The sequence below is a fragment of the Zootoca vivipara genome, chromosome 3 (genome assembly GCF_963506605.1).
Source record: "Zootoca vivipara chromosome 3, rZooViv1.1, whole genome shotgun sequence".
NCBI classification, from domain to species: Eukaryota; Metazoa; Chordata; class Lepidosauria; order Squamata; family Lacertidae; genus Zootoca; species Zootoca vivipara.
The window spans coordinates 66,718,146-66,739,418 of record NC_083278.1 but is presented as its reverse complement, the minus strand read 5'-3'; the positions used below and the strand labels follow the sequence as shown (position 1 = coordinate 66,739,418).

General features: G+C 39.5%; 1 protein-coding gene across 5 annotated transcripts in view; it reads right to left on the bottom strand.

The window, feature by feature from the left end:
- The window catches only part of ZDHHC14 (zinc finger DHHC-type palmitoyltransferase 14), a 65,141-nt gene that overhangs the window by 18,422 nt on the left and 25,446 nt on the right, over nucleotides 1-21,273 (bottom strand). For 3 of the 5 annotated variants that reach the window (XM_035108653.2, XM_035108655.2, XM_060272783.1), the window contains exons 2-6: nucleotides 18,610-18,782; nucleotides 11,267-11,425; nucleotides 4,499-4,636; nucleotides 2,271-2,319; nucleotides 474-576 (exon numbers count right to left, since the gene is read on the bottom strand). In XM_035108653.2, the coding sequence (XP_034964544.1) occupies nucleotides 474-576; nucleotides 2,271-2,319; nucleotides 4,499-4,636; nucleotides 11,267-11,425; nucleotides 18,610-18,782 (622 nt within the window). The remainder of the gene's footprint in view (nucleotides 1-473; nucleotides 577-2,270; nucleotides 2,320-4,498; nucleotides 4,637-11,266; nucleotides 11,426-18,609; nucleotides 18,783-21,273) is intronic. The other 2 variants (XM_035108654.2, XM_035108656.2) reach the window with 1 other exon arrangement.

The window sequence follows — 21,273 nt, the reverse complement described above, 5'->3', positions numbered from 1 at the left end:
GACTGGGAACACCCAGGTTCAAATCTGTACTTTGCTATGAAGCCCACTAGGTGACCTTGAGTCAGTCACTATTGACTAAGAGGATAAAACTATATTCCACCCAGAGAACACAACCTTGGTCATTAGGTTCCCACTTCGCTATTCCAAAGTTTGAAATAGAGCTGCACAAGCAGGGTGAAGAAGGAAACGTTCTCAATAAGCATTCTCTCCAGTCAAAAATATTGCTTTTGCAGAACACCCATTAATGCATAATGACCTAAAGGCCATGCTTATGAATATGGAAGTGGAGATTTTTAACAACTAAATAAGTTTTGGGCCCAAATGAAACATTAATGCCACCAGGGGGATGTTCCCTACAGGGCATCAATGTGTCCAGTCCAGGGCTTTGTTTTAACAGAAAACACTGTCATGTGTGCTGTTTCCATGACAAACATAGTTACTAGATAAAGGTAAAAAAAACCAAAAAAACTTACATCCTCATTTGTTGTTTGATTGGAGCTGATCAAATAAGTATGAAAACCTGAGAGCCCAACTATGGACCAAACGGAGAAGAAACATACCACAGCTTCCAGCACAGTAACTGAACGTCAAGGGAATAGTAACCGAGAAGTCAATGAATTTAAATGCCATTAGCAATTATGGCTAAATGGAAATTTCAGTTCATGCGTATACTGCTCCAAATTGCCAATGCCTAGGATAGCCATAACTATCATGCTGAGTTTGTGAACATCCAGAAAATGTATATTTAGAAGAGGCAGAATGCTGGACTAGGTGGACCTTCGCTTGTTCCATCAAGATTTTTAGTACGCAGATAGCTTTTAATCTCTACATTTTGGCATGTAGAAGCCTAAACGAAACATTCCTTATGTAGTTCAAAAGAGCCTAGGCTCACATGACACAACTGCACACATAAAAAATAGGACATAGTGAGAACAGAAAGGCATCAGGAAATGGCAAAATTTTGCCCAAGGCCTTGCTATGAGTTACTGGCAGTTTCAGAAATTCAACATGAATTCTAGCCTAAGAGTCATTACCACACACCACCATTTCCACTCCTACTTGAAGAGGCATCATCAAACACACCGTATTTGTGGGATTTATTCTACTAGACACTTTCCTGATCCCCCCCCCCAACTGGCCAACCCTTAAATGCAAATTATGAATAAATAGCTAATTGTCGTGGCTGAATAGTCCACAAATGTGGAATCAACTACCTTTTGATTTTAAAACAACTGAAAGGCTCTTTCATTTTCAGAGAACTGAAAAGCCTAATACATTATTAGAAGCTATTGTAATTCTTTTAACTGGAGACTATTGTTGTGTTATTTATGAACATTGTGTTCAAACCTAAGCTCTTCCAACAGAGGTACTTACTTGTGCATTAGCATTTCTACCCAATGAATATACAAGTAAGTGAACATAGTAGAAGTTATACCTTAAGATTTTTTTATTTTTAAAGTACCTGGCCTGCTATCTTCACTGCTGTTTGTGCATAACTCCCACTAAAGTTAGTGACACTTAGATGTTCACAACTTTGTGCAGGACTGAAGTCTTGGTATTTCCAAATGCACTGTGTTTTGTATGCTAGTGAGTTAAGTTAGTGCTTTTTAGCTTGATTGTGCTCTTGCAATTCTCTTCCACTTCTTGCTGCTGGGTGGAGAATTTGCCTCAGTCTAGTTGATCTCTGCTAGGATCAGCACCGTAGGTATAGGCTTGGGGAGTGGGGAGCAACAGTCGGGTAAAATGTGCAACAGTAGTTCCAAATATTTGAAAGAGAGGCACAACTTATTGTTAGGTTCCTTCCTATTTTGTTTCTGGCTTTGCATATCTGCTGATAATGCTGGAAGTACCTAACAAGTTCTCTTTAAGTAAACTGAGTAAATTATCACCCAATGCAAAATCATTCTGCCAGGAAGTTTAATTCTAAAAAAAATACTCTCTCTTTTTATTACTTCTGATAAAATCACTTGCTCGCTCAAGCTGTATAACTGCTTTTATAAAAAATGAAAACCATTTTCATATTCTAGTAATGAATGTTTAAAACTATACACACTAAGTGTCATTTACTGTATAAAATAGGGGCTATCCAAATTGCTGTGTGTAAATCCAAAGAGAGGGATTACTTGAAGTATGTCCGAATTTCATATAACTACATAACCCAAATGTTTTTCCAATAGTAAACAACTCCAAATGAATCTAGATAGTAATGCTTTTAAAATTTATACTACATTAAATAAGAGCATGCAAATACACTCCATTTGAAAGGATATCTTGCAGGACTGTCCTTGAGTGCATTTAAGAACCCTGTTTGTTGAGATCCTGTAGAAAGAATAAATGTAAATATTAAATGATAATATATACTGTCTACATAAAAACAAATCTCAAAATCCAATATACAGTTAGAGTTTCAAAGAACTACAACACAAATTTGACTAAATGTAGCCTTGAAATTTTACTGAAACTGTTCAGCAAAAATGGAAGTTTTAAAACCCGAATTAACATATGCTGGATGTTTTCTCAATAGTAACACATTAATGTCTGCAGACACCAGTTCCCCATAAATAAGTTTTCTGGTTATCAATCTGTTCATTTCTATCTTATTATGGTGGGAAAACACTGCAAGATTATTTTTCAACATGAAAGGTATCCATAAATATACTTTCTCTCACACAAAAATGTTTCTGTTGGATCAGGAAATCCTGTAAATGCATCATAATATGACCCAAATTCCAAGCTGCTTACGGATTTCTCTGGATACAATTAGGAGACATGATGCAAGGAGCCAGCAATGGATTCTTGCTTTAACTCATTAATTTGTTCAGAAAAAAAGAATGACAAGCAATTGTCAAATTAAGATCCAGATCTATTTTTAACTGCTGACATTTAGGCACAGAGAAAGATGGGCACTGTGTTGACTCTGTGCCCTGGTGAGAAGACTCAGCCACCTTAACGGAACAACACAGGGCTTTCTTAGGCTACCTCCAGGAGGGAGTATCTGTTGGACTGTTGACCTCAAAAACAGCATTAGTTCATGTCAAAGGAGCTGGTGAAATGGACCTATCTGCTATCCAAATCTTGCATTTCAAGTACAATTGACAGTGGGATTTTAAAACATATTTATGACAATCTCTTGTATACACTCCCCTAAAAGTATTTTAACTGCTTTATTAGTTTTGTGTTATGTCTATGCATTAAATGGGGGAGGGGGAGAGACAAGAGTCTGTAAACTATTAGGTTGGGTGCTGATTTGGGGTGTTTGTACTTGGTGTTGTATACTAGGGACACGGTGGATTTCTTGTTTGTGTACCAACCACCCTTCTACCAAGCAGTCTCCCCCACCTGAGCTGGCAAAGAGATTTAATCTTGCCTGTGCTGAAGCAACTCCACTGCCTCCCATAATTTTTTTGAGCATTTTAAAGCACTACATGATATAACTGTTGGAGGCATCTCTCTTTATCAATCCACATAATCTGCAGCCTTTTTCCAGGTCTTCCTGCTCTCTGAAGTGTGGCAGGTGGAAACTGGAGAGACACTTTGCTTCCTTGCTTTTGGAAAGACATTACCAGGAGGCCTACTTAGAGACCTTCTTGCTATCATTTAGACACCAGGCAAAAACACTTCTGTTTTCACAGACTTTAAAAAACTGCTGATGTAAGCATTTAGCATGGTTGATTTTATTGAATAGGCTGCTGTTACTTCAATTTTAATTTGCTGTATTAGTCTGTGATTTATTATTAATTTATTTATTAAATTGTAAAACTGTGTTTCTTACTACTCTGTAAATTGTCCTAGGAATATAAATCACCGGACTATTTCATTACATATCTTTAGGTGGCAGGCAAAAACATTCTTCTCCCAGGCCTTTGACTATTTAAACAATCTGTGGCCTTCAAAACTTGTGGCTTTTTGTTTGCTTGTTTGTTATTATGTTGTGTATCTTTGTGTTTTTATACCGTAGACTGCCCTGTGATCTTCAGATGAATGGCAGTATGTAAGTTTAATAATAAAATATGCAAATTAATAAATACAAGAGGTTGTGAACGTTGACCAACTTTTGGAAATTATTCTGTTTTCCAATAGGGTTTTCCAGTCAGCAATAATAATAATAATAATAATAATAATAATAATAATAATAATAATAATAATATATTTGTACCCCGCCCATCCGGCTGGGTTTCCCCCAGCCACTCTGGGGAAGGCAGGCCACAAACCAAGGAACAGTCACAGACCAGTGAAACCTATCTGTAGGAAAACTGAGAGCGGGCCAGAATGTTCCCTTTATATAAAGAACTGTTGAGCAGTACAACAAATAAAGGTGAATAAAATGCATTTGCCTTAAGATTCTGAATTAAGAAGCAAGCTTAACAGTTGAAAGTCTTGTTAATGATCAAACTAGGTATACCATTTTGGGTTCATTCTGAATGTCCAAAAGATTAAAATGAAAAAGAATTTCAAGCAAATGGCTACATATGTAATCTGATTGTATTAGCATACTTACGATGGATGATGTGGGTGATAACGAATGCAAATATAAAGACTGTCAGAAAAGACAGAGATAAAATAAACATATAAAAAAATCTGTAGTTTCTTTTCCCCACACAGTTGCCTACCCAGGGACAATGGTGATCAAACCGTTCTGAAAGAAAAGGCAGAAAAAAATAGACGCAATTACAAAAACAACAACTACAGACCTGCTTGAGAAAATCATTGTAGCCATGTTCAGTCAAGTAAAACTGGTGATGGGGAAGATGTGTGTGCAAGCCCCACCCTCAAGGTCACATGAACTGCTTTTAGATCTTCACATGACAACTACAGATGTCTGTAGGGAATTTAAAGTGTGTTCAACTGAACACACTCAAACTCTTCTCAAGAACATAAACCCTTATTAGCCTGGGATCAATTGAACATGCTTTAAAACCTTCTAATGCCCTTTGCACTAATCATACAATGATCTTAAGAGCTGTTGGCACACATATATGCCCGTCCCCAGTTTTAGTTATCACATGTTCATGTGAATGCTTGAATATAAATGACAAAAACATGACCCAATATTGGATGTTTAAATGCATATTTTTATCATAGTCCTTTCTTTTTAGTCATTTTTTTATATAAATCTCTTTCAAAGTAGTTAATTTACAATCCATGAACAGAACAGGGAATTGAGGGAAAGGGAACAATTACATTTCTCCCCATTCATTTAACACTACTGCCAACCTAGCAGTTTGAAAGCACGTTAAACTGTAAGTAGATAAATAGGTACCGCTCCGGCGGGAAGGTAAACGGCGTTTCCGTATACTGCTCTGGTTCGCCATAAGTGGCTTAGTCATGCTGGCCACATGACCTGGAAGCTGTACGCCGGCTCCCTCAGCCAATAACGCCAGATGAGCACCGCAACCCCAGAGTCGGTCACGACTAGACCTAATGGTCAAGGGTCCCTTTACCCTTTACTGCAGGATAGCTCAGTTGGTACGGCATGAGACCCTTAATTTCAGGGTCGTGAGTTTGAGTCCCACACTGGGCAAAAAGATTCCTGCATTTCAAAGGGTTGGACTAGATTACCCTCATGGTCCCTTCCAACTCTACAATTCTATGATTCTGCCTCAGTCCAGGGAGTGTGAGAAGGTAGTGATTTGGAGGAGAATGTCATATGGACAACAGAGAATGGAGGTACAGGAAGCTTACTATCAACATTAAATTTGATTATTTAATTTATATACTGCTTAATATATTAAAAATATCTCTGAGCAGTGTACAGAAAACCGAACAAAAGACAACTTAAACATAATATTACAAAAGCACACTGTTAAATATAAAAGTATTACATTAATACAAGGTTACTAACATATATAAATCTACACCAATTCATTTTCCTTCTGACACACAGTCCCTCTCAGACTCCAGGTTCTCACCCAGGTTTCAGCAAAGTCTCAGCTCACCCACAAAAAGTCTCATATGATAGTATGGATGAGCTCAGAATCAGAGATGTTAAGATAAGTTCTCTTGACTGGTTGGGAGGATGGGTAGAGTCAGCTTTTGTACACAAAAGACTCAATCAGTATTGTCAAAAACCACTGCTGAAAAACTAATGGGATAGAAGATACAGGGGCCTTTGTATAACATACCAGCAGCCTGGCTAATTCAATTGATATCATTCACATCTGTGCTTGTTTGGCAATATGTAATGTTGTGGTTTCCTTTGTAGCCCCTATGATTTCATAATTTATGTGCATCCATTTTGGGGCTGTTCTTCATTTATCTTTTTTTAAATCTTCATTATTATTACAAAACCCATTGTGGATGCTTGGTACATACTGCCTTTTCCTGCATTTGGAACATTCGTAAATGCAGCAACATAAGAATCCTGCAAATTCAAGGCTAGTAATTATAGTAATTATTTCCTGCAGATATGGGAAAAGATACATAGCACCTTCAAAGAACTTGGGTTTAAGACTAAGAGACTAATTTTTAGCAAGTCAACTGCTCCTGCAAACTTTTCACTTGCTTTACTAGAATTAGAACAGAATAGTGCCCCTGGCGACTTCCAAGGCTGTTTCCATAGCCTAAAACAAATTCATGCAGGCACTGTGTAGCAACTGTCTCATACATGAGGGGGGAAGAGGTTCACATACTTACTGGCCTTGGTAGCAAGCTTGTATTTGTTAATGAACCTAATCTTCCCCATGACTTTTCAAACTAAGAAGAAGGGAACATTTTGCAGAGACCTTTGACCTCATGCAGGGCTTGGGAGTGCCCCAAATCTCAGGCCACAATTTGAGATTAGCCCCTGGCTCTCTTTTCTTTGTGTGGACTTGATCTGGCTCATGGGCCTTACAATATGTACCTTCAAACTCAGGGACAGAAAACCAAAAAGGAAATTGAAAGGGCTCTATAAAAACTTAATATTGGACTGCTCCCAGCTGCAGTTGTTCATACAATTTCTCTATTTCTAAATAGAATATCAATAGTTTTCAATTATGATTGGATAGCATTAAAAGAGAACATTTGATGACAGAACTATTCAGAACTATACGTGTTAATGGCAGGATTTAACACAGTGGGCAGTTTCCAACTAAGTCATTCTGTCGGTGCAAGGATTTCCACTTGTGCAACAAAACTTTCCCCCCTCCTTCCCCCTGTATGTCCCCATATCTATTCTGGCATTCCCCACAACCCTCTAAAATAGATTTAGGGAGAGGGCAGGGAGGGGAGAGGGGGGAAGTGCTCTTGCAGAAGCGGAAACCCTTGCGTTGGTGGAACCAGTTTGAATACAGCTCAGCAGTTCTTCCTCCCCCAAGGGGGCTATCAATGACTACTTGCCATGATGGCTACGTTCTGCCTCCACTGTTGGAGGCAATATGCCTCTGAATATCAGTTGCTGGGAACTGCAAGGGGAGAGAGTGCTGCTGTGCTCAGTTACTCCACAGGCATCTTGATTGGTCACTGCCAATCCTATTTTGCCCTGCTTTTGTATCCTGGAGGGGGAAATCTGTCTCTCTGCTCAAGAGTCTGGTCAAGGCCCATTTCAGATAAATTGCTGCAAGATTACCTTAAGTTTTCCTCTGGGTTAAGGACACATAAACCACATCCTATATCTTCTACCTAAGAAACAATGGTTGCTTACCATGATGCCACATTCAGTACAAATCTGTTTCATGAATAGTTCAAGCTCCTTGAATGGTCAGAAAACCATGAAATACAAAAGGGTCACCTGTTGTAATCACCCCCACATCTTTAATTATAAAGGCATTAAAGGATTACTCTTCAAGGATTACTTTGAACAGTAGAAATTACCTTGGAATTAGAGCTAGCTTTGTTCAACAAGAACAGTTATCAAAAAACAAGGATAAGGATATAGAAATAGTAGGGTCCAAAAACCCCCACCATTATGGTGTGTGTGTCCCCCAAATGATGTAAAACAAATCAATTCACATTTATTCCAGCAAGCAATTACAAAAACCTTAGAATTCATATTTGTGCATTCAATTCTTTTTACCTTTTTAAAAATTAAAATTAAAAACTTTTTAAAAAGGTAAAATTAAAAACTTTAAAAAAATCAAAATATGGGGAAATGGGAGTCCCTTACAATACTAAGCTGCAAGACTAGATATTTTAAAAGAATGGTATGGGGAAGGCTTAGTAACTCAAGCAGAAAGCTTTATTTTAAAGATACTGAAACATAGCTGCCAAGTTTTCCCTTTTCTCGCGAGGAAGCCTATTCAGCATAAGGGAAAATCCCTTAAAAAAAGGGATAACTTGGCAGCTATGTACTGAAATCAATGCTGTGGTATCATGAAGAAAATTGGGAGGAAATTACTTATAAAATTCATTTTTTCATACAAACTTAACTTATAGTATAAAATATAAAGGTAACAAGAAATCTAGAGAAACACAGGGGAGGGGGAGAGATTAGGAGGAAGGGTGTACTAGTTTGATTCTTGTTTATACACCCTGTAGTATTGAAAATCAAGAAATACATTAGATACCCGTAAGGTATGAAATAAGAAAGAAACTATGTCTAGAACTTTCACCACATACCTTACCATTTCATAATGAATTTTTAACAAGTAAACATGGTGTGTTAGGTGACTTATCAATATGAACTCAAGATTGAACTCTTCTAAAAATGTAGTATCTGAGCAAGATGTAAAATCATTACCGTAGTTGAAATTTCATTGGCAATGGGCAGCACAGGACCCCACTATTCCAGTACTTTCCAATGAGAGAAGCATTATTAGCCTGAATTAGAATACATGGAGGTAATGGAGACTAGAGCTAAAATTTTATTTATATTCGAAAACAACAAGTACTTAACAAGTCAGTTCTGTTTTATTATTTTGGAATTTGATAACAAGCCAGGGACACTTTTGAGAATATCAGCTAGTGATCTACAGTAGGAATTAAGTACTAAGCAATACAACTGGATTTGGGTTAAGATTCTAGGAAGAACAACATCTGTGGAGTTAAAAGAATTTTATAACATATTTGACTCCCTATAGACTTAGTAGGACATATTCACCAGTACGAAGTAACTGTTGGAGATGTAGTCGGCCTCAAACAAATTTCTTGCATATAGTTCAGAGCTGCCCAATTATATAGCTGTATTTTAAATCTAGAATTTTATTACAGAAAGGCTTGGTTACCCCTTTTTATTTTAGAATGGTTTGAAAGAATCTGGGTTATCATTATATTGATAAAATTAATATAGAAGAGGAAATAATGGTTAAACAAATGCATTTTTAGAATGCTGGACACTGTTTATTAATTTGTGGAGCAACAGATTTCAGGAAAATATATTTATGTACAAATTACTTTCCTTCTTCTAGTATTGTATACATAGTATAATACAGTGGTACCTCGGTTTACGAACACCTCGGTTTACGAACTTTCGGTTTACGAACTATCCTAACCCGGAAGTTAGTAAACCGAGGCGCCGGAGGCTGCAGTCATGAAAGTGCTCCCCGGCCTCCGCAAAGGCATCGGAGCGAAGCCCCAGTCTCCGGAAGGCATCGGAGCCGGATACCTTAGGGGAGGCTGGGCTTCGCTCCGATGCCTTCCGGAGGCCGGGGAGCGTTTCCGCGACTGGGTCCCCGGCTTCGCGGCTGCACAGCCCAGTCGCGGAAACGCTCCCCGGCCTCCGCAAAGGCATCGGAGCGAAGCCCAGCCTCCCCGAAGGTATCCGACGCTCCGATGCCTTTGGGGAGGTTTGGCCTTTGCTCCGATGCCTTCGGGGAGGCCGGGCCTTCGCTGCGGGCCTCCAGGAGGCATCGGAGCGAAGGCCCGGCCTCCCCGAAGGCATCGGACGCTCAGTAGACCTCCGGCACCTCGGTTTACTCACTTCCGGCTTAGGATAGTTCGTAAACCGAAAGTTCGTAAACCGAGGTGTTCGTAAACCGAGGTACCACTGTATACAATACTGCCAACCTAGCAGTTTGAAAGCACGTCAAAGTGCAAGTAGATAAATAGGTACTGCTCTGGCGGGAAGGTAAATGGCGTTTCCGTGCACTGCTCTGGTTCACCAGAAGCAGCTTAGTCATGCTGACCACATGACCCGGAAGCTGTCTGCGGACAAACGCCAGCTCCTTCGGCCTATAGAGCGAGATGAGCGCACAACCCCAGAGTCGTCCGTGACTGGACCTAACGGTCAGGGGTCCCTTTACCTTTACACAGTATTATATTGTCTGAGTTACAGAGAATCTTCAATGCAGGGATCCTCCCACTTATGCGCAACCAACTTGCACGCAACCACACATATGTGCGGCACCAGGAAATAAATAAATACCGGTAATTCAATTCTAACCTGAAATGGTGGAAGAGCTGAAAAGTCTTGTGGCTCGCAAGGAGACCATTCCTGAGCCCAAAGAGGATGTCAGGGAGCCAAAAGTACAGAGAAAAAGACTTGAAGGGTTCCAAAATGGTGCACAGGAGCCACAAGCAGTGTGTGTGTGTGTTGACAAGACTACTTTTAAGCACAGATTTCAAAGTGGCCTTTTTGGGGGGAGGGACTATGGATGAAATATGTTTCCACAGACATCACACAGATTCAGTCTATAATACAGAAGAGATATTGCTTCACAAACTATATTTTGAAGTACATAACTTTAAACATTATACCCTCTTCTTTAGCCTTCAACACCAAAGTTAAGCCATTATATTCCACACCAAACTACGGTAGTAAGAAAGCTAGGACAGTGCATTATCTTTTATTTTTACTACAAAAATGTATGCCCTGTTAAAATAGATGTTACATTTAAGCTTTTTTTATTTTGCCCAAGGTTTCCAGATGTTCTGACTCACAAAAGATTCCTACTATAAATGTGACAGGTGTAGCCTGTGGCTCTGAATCAACCCAAAACTCCATGGGTTCATTTCAAATTGAACAAAGAATTGAGAGATGAATCACTGTGACTCTTAACAAGAGGGAATGCTCAAACAGGAAAACTGAATTGAAATGGAATCTATATAGTGCACCAACAGAAAAGTTTAGCAGGTTGAAAATTTTATTTTTGCCTCTATCAAGCCCGACAATACACAAAAAAAGTTTTACTTTCATAGATATGGAAGGAATCCTGAGGGTCATCTAGCCCAACCCCCTGCAATGCAACCTCAGCTTAAAAACCTCCACTAAAGAAGAGTCAACAATTTCCCAAGGGAGATTCCACTGTTGAACAGCTTTTACTGTCATAAATATATTGACCAGTACTGTATATATTAATCTATCATTATAGCTAGCAAGATCTGTATATAATTTTTTTGTGTTTTTACTCACCTACACAGTTATCACAAAGGCTGCAATGTGAGGCACGAGGTGGGCGAAAAATCTTGCAGGTAAAACAGTATTTTAACTTTACTGTCTGCCCATTGATGAGTACTTCTTTTGTTCTGGGAGGAGGACGGTACCCTCCTGAACTGGAGCCATTTGCAATTTCTAAATATGGAAATAAAAACAAGAAGTGGAAAGATTGAGTTTTCATCCAATATATATGGAATAAGTACATTACTGTAATTCTTAATATAATCTATATGAATTGGAAATAGTTAACTAAAATTGCCCTTTAAATCCTTTTTATAAATAAGGAGGGTAATATATAACAAACTAAATCATATTAGGTCCTCTTTTGATTGAAAACATAATGTTATATGAGGAGATTTAAAGGTAAAGGTACCCCTGACCATTAGGTCCAGTCACAAATGACTCTGGGGTTGCGGTGCTCATCTTGCTCTATAGGCCGAGGGAGCCGACGTTTGTCCACAGATAGCTTCCGGGTCATGTGGCCAGCATGAGAAAGCCGCTTCTGGCGAACCAGAGCAGCACACAGAAATGCTGTTTACCTTTCTGTTGGAGCAGTACCCATTTATCTACTTGCACTTGACGTGCTTTCGAATTGCTAGGTTGGCAGGAGCTGGGACCGAACAAAAGGAGCTCACCCCGTCGCGGGGATTCAAACCGCCGACCTTCCGATCGGCAAGCCCTAGGGCTCTGTGGTTTAGACCACAGCGCACCCGCGTCCCTATGAGGAGTTTTACTTGTCCCAAATGCATAGTGTCAACAACAAAGTTGACATGCAGAAAAATCTGTTAATTCCTACATTTCCTTTGGAGGGAAATTAGTCCTGAAGATGTTTAGCCCAAACATCTTATGCATTATGACCATTCCTGCATCCATACAGTACTGCATGGTGAAATAAAGCCTAGTTTCACCCTTGCATAAAGTGCCAAACTACATGCATATTATTATATGCACATATTTGTATTACCCATAATATTTATATATTTGCAATATCTCTGTGTTGAAGTGTGTTGAAAAAGTTTTAACCTGAAGAATACTTTTAACAATGTTTTAAATTGCATATTAATTGTGTTTTTAATTTAATTGTTTTAATAGTTTTACTTTGGGAGATACTCAGACAGGTGATATAGATGGAGTTAATTACCTGGAAGTAAGCTCCATTTAATTCAGTAATACTTATTTCAGAGTAGAAATGTAGCAAGCAAAAAGAATTTGCTTATTCATGTTGCTACCTTCACATGGCCAGTTTTTGTGTGTTGACTTAGAACAAGTGAGTCTGATATCCATTCACATAAATAAAATATCTGTTACATGAGTGTATCTACACAAAGTCATACTTAGAACCCTTGTTGCTCTTCGTAAGGCTGTTAATGCTGCTGCATCTTTATTGTCATCTGTGGCCCTGAGAGGCCTTCTGTGACCCGATTTAACTCCAGCAGAGCACTTGGCACCTTCTGAAGCGCCCTTTTTGCTGGCAAATTTGTTGGTAGTGGCAAATTGGCACTTTGCTCTAAATACTTTGAGGACATATCTCCTCCAATTAAAACATTTCAGTTCTGTACTACCAATAACTTAGGTGGCATTTAGGATTCTCTTTCACATCTTCTGCTCACAGCCCTGAGACAAAGACTGACAATGAATAGTCCAAGGTCTCCTAGGGAGCTTCATAGATGAATCATGATTTTAACCCTGGTCTCCTACACCTTAGTACATTAAATATCCTTCCACACTATGGGGAAAAAGCCATAGAAGCAAATATGTTAGGGTGGGGATAATCTTTTTCCATAGGGCTGAAAGTTTAGTGGGGCCCTTGTTAACAGTTCTGTGTGACACCTTTAAGACTGATCAGTTCAGGCTCCAGGCCTATTTGGTAGCTATCCCTATAGAATTTAGTGGGGCTTACTTCTGCGTAATGTATGGCTATTGCGTGTGGAGACCCATTAACCAGGCCTAGAAATAAATTCAGACAGATTTTTGGCAGAATTTAGGCCACAACTTTATTGATTACAAGTCAAGTGAGTGGTTGCATAGGCTCTGGTTCGACTAGCTCCCTGCAGTCCTGCAGGCAGCGCTGACTCTGGGCACCAACCATAAGTCAGCCAATTGCTCCCTGGTTCGAGGGACCACCAATAGTGTGTTGTGGCTGCTCCAATGATCCCACCCACAACACAAGGCCTGATTGCCGGGTCCCACTGCAACACATGCCCTCTGTTTAGGGAGGACCCGATCTGTGACATTAGTCCACCATAGAAGGGGTCTCGGCTTTCACAATTTATAAACCAAGGTCAAACACTGTTTCATTTAGTCAAATGTAATGCTTTTGTATCCATACCTTTGCAAGGGAGGAGGATGGGGAGAAAACCAGAACAAGCTGGGTTATCTGGCATCTAGAATTCTTCATTCTTTAGTTATTACTTACTCTGAACTTTACAGGGCAGATTAAGCTCTGAAACTCATTTCGGAATTCTCAAAAGCAATGTTGTAATGTATAATAGCAGGTTCCCTTAGAAAACAAGGGCATCACACGGAATCTGTGGCACAGCAATTTTGAATGCATGTACTTGTGTGAACATTATCCCTTCCTGACCTAAAATACTTTATAAAAACGTGGCACACACATTGAGAGCAAATGGAAAAATGACTTTATTTATCATGCAGGAACACCACAGTGTTAGTACACAAAAATAGCATGCTTTGTAAGAGTGGTTAATATGACCTATTTTGCAGTACCTGAGAACAGGAAAAATCTGTGACAATCCTCCAATTAATAAGGATTTTTTTAAAAAAACAAACACTGCATTCTGTGTGACTAGCTAACATCTGAAGGCTCTTTATGCTTCTGCCACTCTGTTTGGTAAGAACAGAAACTTAATCAAATTGCATAATGATCGGTTAAACCAACTTCTAATATGTCCACATCAATACCATGAGTGCAATTAACTATCCCAAATAGAAGTACTTTGTGCCCAAACTGAAGAACTCATTAAATTAGAAATCCTTAAATGAACTGGTCATCAAATTAAAGTTGAAGTATAAATGTAATGACATCCAAGATGATGAGACAGCATCCACCCCAGTGCATCTGCTCAAAGAATTTTACAAATTCCCAGATACTTGTATTTGCCATGGCAAGATAGCACCCAACACATTTATTCTGCATTATCCTCTAAGATTACCACAATGTTTTGAATCTTTTTAAACTTAATAACCAACTGAAAGCAGTCTTGGTTGCCAGAGTACACACATAAATAAGCAGAGTGGCACAATAAAACCTTACGGCTTGTAATATTACGGTAGGAATTACAAGCCCCTGAACAGTTCCTGACATTAATAAGATTCAGTATGACCTTAATTAACCATACCCCAAACTAATGAAAAAGGTCCTTGACCAAATCCTCCAAACTCTATTACACACACACACACAAAATATATATATATGCAAATGTTATTTAGAGGACGAACTTATTTGCTTATCTCCTTCCTCAAACTTGTACAGTGAACAAAAGCTAATTCCCTCCATTTGCAAGTGTTCATAAATACTGATATCAGTCCAAAAGTCTGTGCTCTTAGCCAATAAAACTACGTGTGATTTCCCCCCTGATTTCCTAACCTGTAACTTCATCTGGTTTCACCACTACAGGAATAGATGCAAGACAGTACCTTTCAACATAAAACATTATCTTCTAACTTATTTATACTGTATTAACAGCTGTTTCCAAAGGCTTATTATGCAGTTTCATTATTTATAGCTGGAAAGAGGGAACAGCAGTTGGCTCATTCAAAGCAAGCAGACGATCACTTTATTTGGACCATCTACGTTTAAAATGCTGAAAGCAAGCTTTAATGTTGCAAGATTTTTCCAGGAGAAAAAATTCCAAAAAAACCAAACAAAACACCCAATGATGCTGCATTGGATATTTACCCAGTCTTACAGATTTGATTTCAAATATGCTGGAAAATTGAGGAAAATAGTGGAGGCAAACACTAAGGGATTATCTAGGTGTTCCAATGAAGCAGGGATAGAAAGGAAGTAGGAATGACTTGTACTTCGGTCATTTCTTGATGACAGGGGCAGATACATGTTGCCCAATGTGGTGTCAAAAATGTGCATTTCTCATGGGTCTTGGAGGAAATGGGAATGGAAGAATTAACTACTTTCTTTTCCTCCAATGCTGCTTTTTTGAAACCAGAAGTTTCAACCAGAAGTGGCCCATATTGGAGTCTGACAAAACAATATAGAACTTTTGCTGGATTAAAGTGCATGTTCCAGTTATCAAACCTAAATTATCCAACCCCTTTGTGTCTTGATGTTCAGGCAGCTACTGAATATATTTTTGTACGAGAAGGCTTTTAAAAAATGAAATGATAACTGTACAATTGCAAGAATTGTTATATTGCTTTTAGTTTATTGGGTTCTTTAATTTTTATACTTTATTTTATTTTAATTTATTGTGTTGTACTGTTTGTACACCACCTCAGTAACTTTTTGGTTGTGAAGGAATTTATAAATCTGCAGATATATAAATAAAAGAGAGGAAGACCTCCAATGTAACAACTGACATTACCTCCTGTTGGAAAAATGAATTTGGTAACACCACAGAGCCTAGGGCTTGCCGATCAGAAGGTCAGCAGTTTGAATCCCTGCAACGGGGTGAGCTCCCGTTGCTTGGTCCCAGCTCCTGCCAACCTAGCAGTTCGAAAGCACGTCAAAGTGCAAGTAGATAAAAAGGTACCGCTACAGCGGGAAGGTAAACGGCATTTCCGTGTGCTGCTCTGGTTCACCAGAAGTGGCTTAGTCATGCTGGCCACATGACCTGGAAGCTGTACGCCGGCTCCCTCGGCCAATAAAGCGAGATGAGCGCCGCAACCCCAGAGTCGGCCACGACTGGACCTAATGGTCAGGGGTCCCTTTACCTTTTACAGCGGGAAGGTAAACGGCGTTTCCATAAGCTGCTCTGGTTCGCCAGAAGCGGCAATGTCATGCTGGCCACATGACCCAGAAGCTGTATGCTGGCTCCCTCGGCCAATGACGTGAGATGAATGCCATAACCCCAGAGTTGGTCACGACCGGACCTAATGGTCAGGAGTCCCTTTACCTTACACTTATACACAAAGCTCTCCAACAGCTTAGACTGGGGGCGGTGAACTCTATATGCTAATTTATGGGTAATTTAAACATTTGCTCAAGGGATGTTTGAGGGTTGGGGACAGTAATAAACAGTATCAAACAACTTAATGAAACTCCCATTGTTCTAGGCGTATTTTGCGACAGGGAATTTCTTTAGCGCAAGCAGTTTCTGAGCTCTGGGTACAGTACTGTGCCTAAGATTTCAGATTAAAACTGCAGAGTGGAAGGAAAGGAGGACCTTTCTACCTCCCCACTTCCCTCTTGAGAATATTAAAGGATCGGCAGGGGACGGACCAGACCACGTGAAAAATGAACATAATATTTTAACTGCAGTTCATTCATTTTCAGCTTTGTATTCTTGTTATTAAAAAAAGTGTGCCAATACATTCCATTGTTGCACCCATAACCTAGGTTTAAGGTGCCATTTAGCTCCCAGCTTTCATATATCAGTTTCTAACACTGATCACACTCATTCAGGTATCTCACCAAAATGACAGCAAACAAACCAAAAGCCATCATTGTCTAATACACAGAGTATTTTCATGACTTAGATTGTTATTTATTAAATATCTATACTGCCCTTCATTCAAAGATCACAGGGTGGTTTACAATATAAAAACTCAAAAATACATACAATAACAACAAACAAGAACACCTCCCCCCAATTTAAAAGGCCATAGATTGTTTAATTAGCCAAAGGCCTAGGAGGATAAAAATGTTTTTGCCTGGTGCCTAATGGTATGTGACGAAGGTGTCAGGCGATCCTCCCTGGGAAGAGCATTCCACAAGCAGGGAGCCACCACAGAAAAGGCCCATCCTTGTGTCGCCACTCTCCGGACCTCTTGTGAAGGAGGCACACAAAGAAGGACCTCAGATGCTGATCACAAGGTCCAGGTTGATTCACATGGGAATACATGGTTCTTGAGTATTGCAGTCCAGAACTATTTAAAGCTTTATAGGTCAAAACCAGCACTTTGAATTGGGCCTGGAAACTAATAGGCAGCCAATGCTGTAGGGCCAGGATTGGTGTTATATGTTCAAACCATCTTGCCCCAGTGAGCAACTTGGCCGACAAAATCTGCAATAGCTAGTTTCCAAACTTTTTTCAATGGCTGGCCCACATATAACGTGTTGCAGTACAGTCAAACCTCGGTTTGCGATCGCCTCCATTTGTGACTGCTTCGGTTTCCGACCACCGTGGACCCGGAAGTGTTTACATCAGAGTTCTGCGGCGCTCAGATGCGCAGAAGCGATTTGCTCAGCGCGTGCATGCACAGAAGCGATCTATGCAGCATGTGTGTGCGCAGAAGCGCTCTATCGGCGCTTCGCGCACACGCAGAAGTGTGTCTTCGGAGAGGGACCGGCACCGCGGAACGGATTGCGGTCGCAAACCAAGGTTACCAAAGCATGGACAACAGAAGTTAGGCAATCCCAGCTGGACTACTGGCAGAAGCTGGTGGAAGGCACTTTGCACCACCATGGCCACCTGAGCCTAAAGTGACAGCAATGGATCCAAATGTACACTACCCCCAACTGTGTAGATGAGGGATGGCAAACCCTTGACCCACAGCCGGATTTCTTACAGTCCTCTGGGTCCTCACCTGCCCATCAGCAGGGAGATTTTAAAACCGCCCTGCTATATGCCTGTGTCTCCTGAAAGCGAATTCACATAACCCGTAGGAGCCAATTCCTAGAGGCCGTGCAGGCTTTCGCCCCCACAATAAAATATTTGAGGGGGCTGCCCTCCCCTAAAGTTGGTGGACATTTCCAGTCAAACAGCTTGTGTGCTCTGAGTCATGTGATTGATTATGTGGGGCAGGGTTTACCTGGGCCCCACAATATTTTATTCAAGTTGGCACCCCTGACATAAGCACTCCATTCTTAGCCAGACACCCTGCAGCAGCGGTTGGTAACCGTTTTGGAGCAGTGGTCACATTTTTAATTTTGAGAGTGTGCTGTAGAAGTCATTGTTGCTCTTTTTCAGTATCACTGTAAACACAAATGCTTCTTTTGAAATGCTGCAAGACAGACCATTCCAGTTATCACTGCCCTAGAACTGAAAAATTACAAAGTTCATTCTTTTTAGAAAAAAAGAACAAGTAGGTGATGTTGCCATTCAGCATGTATGCACTTGTGTGTGTGCACACACACACACACACACAGTTACAAAGAAGATGATGGGACAACAACAGACCTTCAGTGTTACCTATTTGTCTTTCAAGATCTGCTGCTTCATCTGGTGTTGCACGAGGCAGGACTCCAGGATCACTGAAGCTAGTACGTAGCAAGGTCCCCATAACAAAAAAGAACAGAATTGCTCCTACTGCAGGAATAGCAGGTGTAATCTCATCCGATAAATATCGACAACTGTAAAACAGAGAAAAGTTGAAAGTTTAAGGGTTATTAATACTGCATAATACACCTTTTACCCTGGCTTTTGACACCCAATATAATTTGCAGGACCCACCCCATTCCTATAAATGTAATTTGTTTTAACTGTTTTTAAGATTGAATTTTAAATTGCTATAATCCGCCCTGGGACCTTATGATGAAGGGAGGGTAAGAAATCAAATTATTATTAGTAGTAATAAGCCAGTTGATGTAAGTTCCATTATTGTAAGGGAATTAGGTGTGGGAGAGAGAACTCCTGCAAAGCCATTCCAGATAACCAGCTTAGAGAAGTCATTTCCCCATGAAGCACAAAACCAAAAAAGCTCAAATTTTATTTGAGAACTTATTTATTTCACAAAATTTCTGAGTGCATGTTCAGATTATGTTTCACCACTACCACTATTTTGTACTCAAGGAAGGCTCTGGTGGAGGTCCAGACTTACATTCTATTTTCCCACCTTATTTTCTAGGCATCAGTAAATTCTTGTGTTAACATAGGATCTCCTGAGCCAGTCAATCACTTCTCCTTGGAGCAAATTGAGCAGAAGTAGTGAAAGAACCCATGGTTTAATACAGATCATTTCCAGGGATATAATTTATGCTTCTGTACACTTTAGTAAAATTTCCTGAAAAGTCAACACCCTTTGTTTATTTGTTTGTTTAAAGTGAAGCACTAGTATGATGTTATGTACAAAAACAAAAAAGGATAGAGTGCATTGATAAGAGATGCAAAGCCTTTTATAAATGGCATCTCTTTTAATGTTCTGGGTATAGCAGTGTGGTTAAAATGTAATATAGTTCCCAGTTTTATTTAGACTCCCCGCCTTCTTTAATTTTAAAAATAAAATGTTTCCTGAGGGATAACTATCTTAATCACTTGCAGCAAAACAAAAAACATAAAGACTAACAGACTGATTACAAGATAAACTTTTGAGGACTCAAGTTCCTTTTGCCTGATGCTGCTGCACAACAAATTTGGAAAATAAATAACTCCTATGTACAGAAGAGCATCCTTGCCATTGACTTTCAGGCATCTCTTGAATACTTTTTTTATGCCAACAGGCCTATGCACCTTTTAAAACTTCTTGATTAGCCAGTGTTATGATTCTTATGATTGTTTTGTATTGCTTTTATGGTGCTTTATATTTTATTTTTTATATTGTTGTATATCACCTTGATATTTTATATGAGTTAGAGGTTATTTAATTAATATGGTTATTAATTAAATAAAAATGTCATTGTTGATAGATATTTGAAATTTAAATACCGGTATTAGCTTAAAAAAACCTTAAGAAAACAATATGCCTAGCATTTTATATTGCATAAAAAAACAGCTGCAGAAAAGCAAGTTATGACTTCTGCAATATATCCATGCTGTATTATATGCTGTATACAGCATAATCCTGGCAACTGACAAAAGAGAAGACTTCCCTTCATCATGGGCTGAATGAAGTCTAGCTGCTGAACCGCACTTCTTGCTTCAGTGGGAGCTGCTGCCTGATAACACCAGGAAAGACCAAAGACGAGGGCAGGATATGCTGCCCTTATAAATCTGGTGCCATATGGACTTCATGTTATTTCTGTTCCTAATACTACAAAATCTTTTGCAAACCACTTTTGAGTCTCTTTGGGGACAATAAAAGGGGACATAAGTATTCTAAATAAATAAATACAACCCTTTTAATTTGATTTCTGGAGTATCCTAATTTAAGAACTAAAACTTCTTAAAAGCTTAAATTATTAAGATCACATGGGTATATATCGTTTACTTGGTGAATTTCAGGGTTACTGCAATGAATGCATATCAGTCTAGGCTGAATTTGTGTGCAGAGAGTTGAACAAATGATTCACTGTGATGAATGGTATAGATTCCCTTACAAGGAATTACGGGAATGTATTTTCATGCTGAACTAATTCACCACGGGATCCAAGCAGGTCTTCACAGGCATGCTTTACACTTCACAATCTGTGTGTTTACAAGTAGCACCTAATTATTTGTATTACACTGAAGTATTTATAGGCTACTGTCCTCAATTCAATTCAAGGCAACTCAAAATATAAACACACATATTTTAAATGCAACAATCACACTAAAACAGGAAATTCATAACAGATAACTTAGAAAAAGAAAAATATAACAAAAGCATAATCGATCATAACAACCAAATACCCTCTGGAATAAGAACTATCCCAAAAGAAATGAGAGAGAAAGGACTCTATATCTCATCTGGGAGGATATTCCAGAGCCCTGAGGTGACAGTAATGAAGACCCTGTTAAAAGTGCTTGAAAACAGAGTCCGGTGCAGCAATCACAACTACCATGGGGTGCAACAGAGGGAGAAGTAGTTTCTAAGGTGTGTGGATCACAGGCTGTGACCAGATTCAAAAGTAAATAAGCACCAGCCCCTTGCATTCAGTCTGGAAGCAAGCTAGTAATCAGTGCAGTTGTTGCAGAATTGGCCAAGTA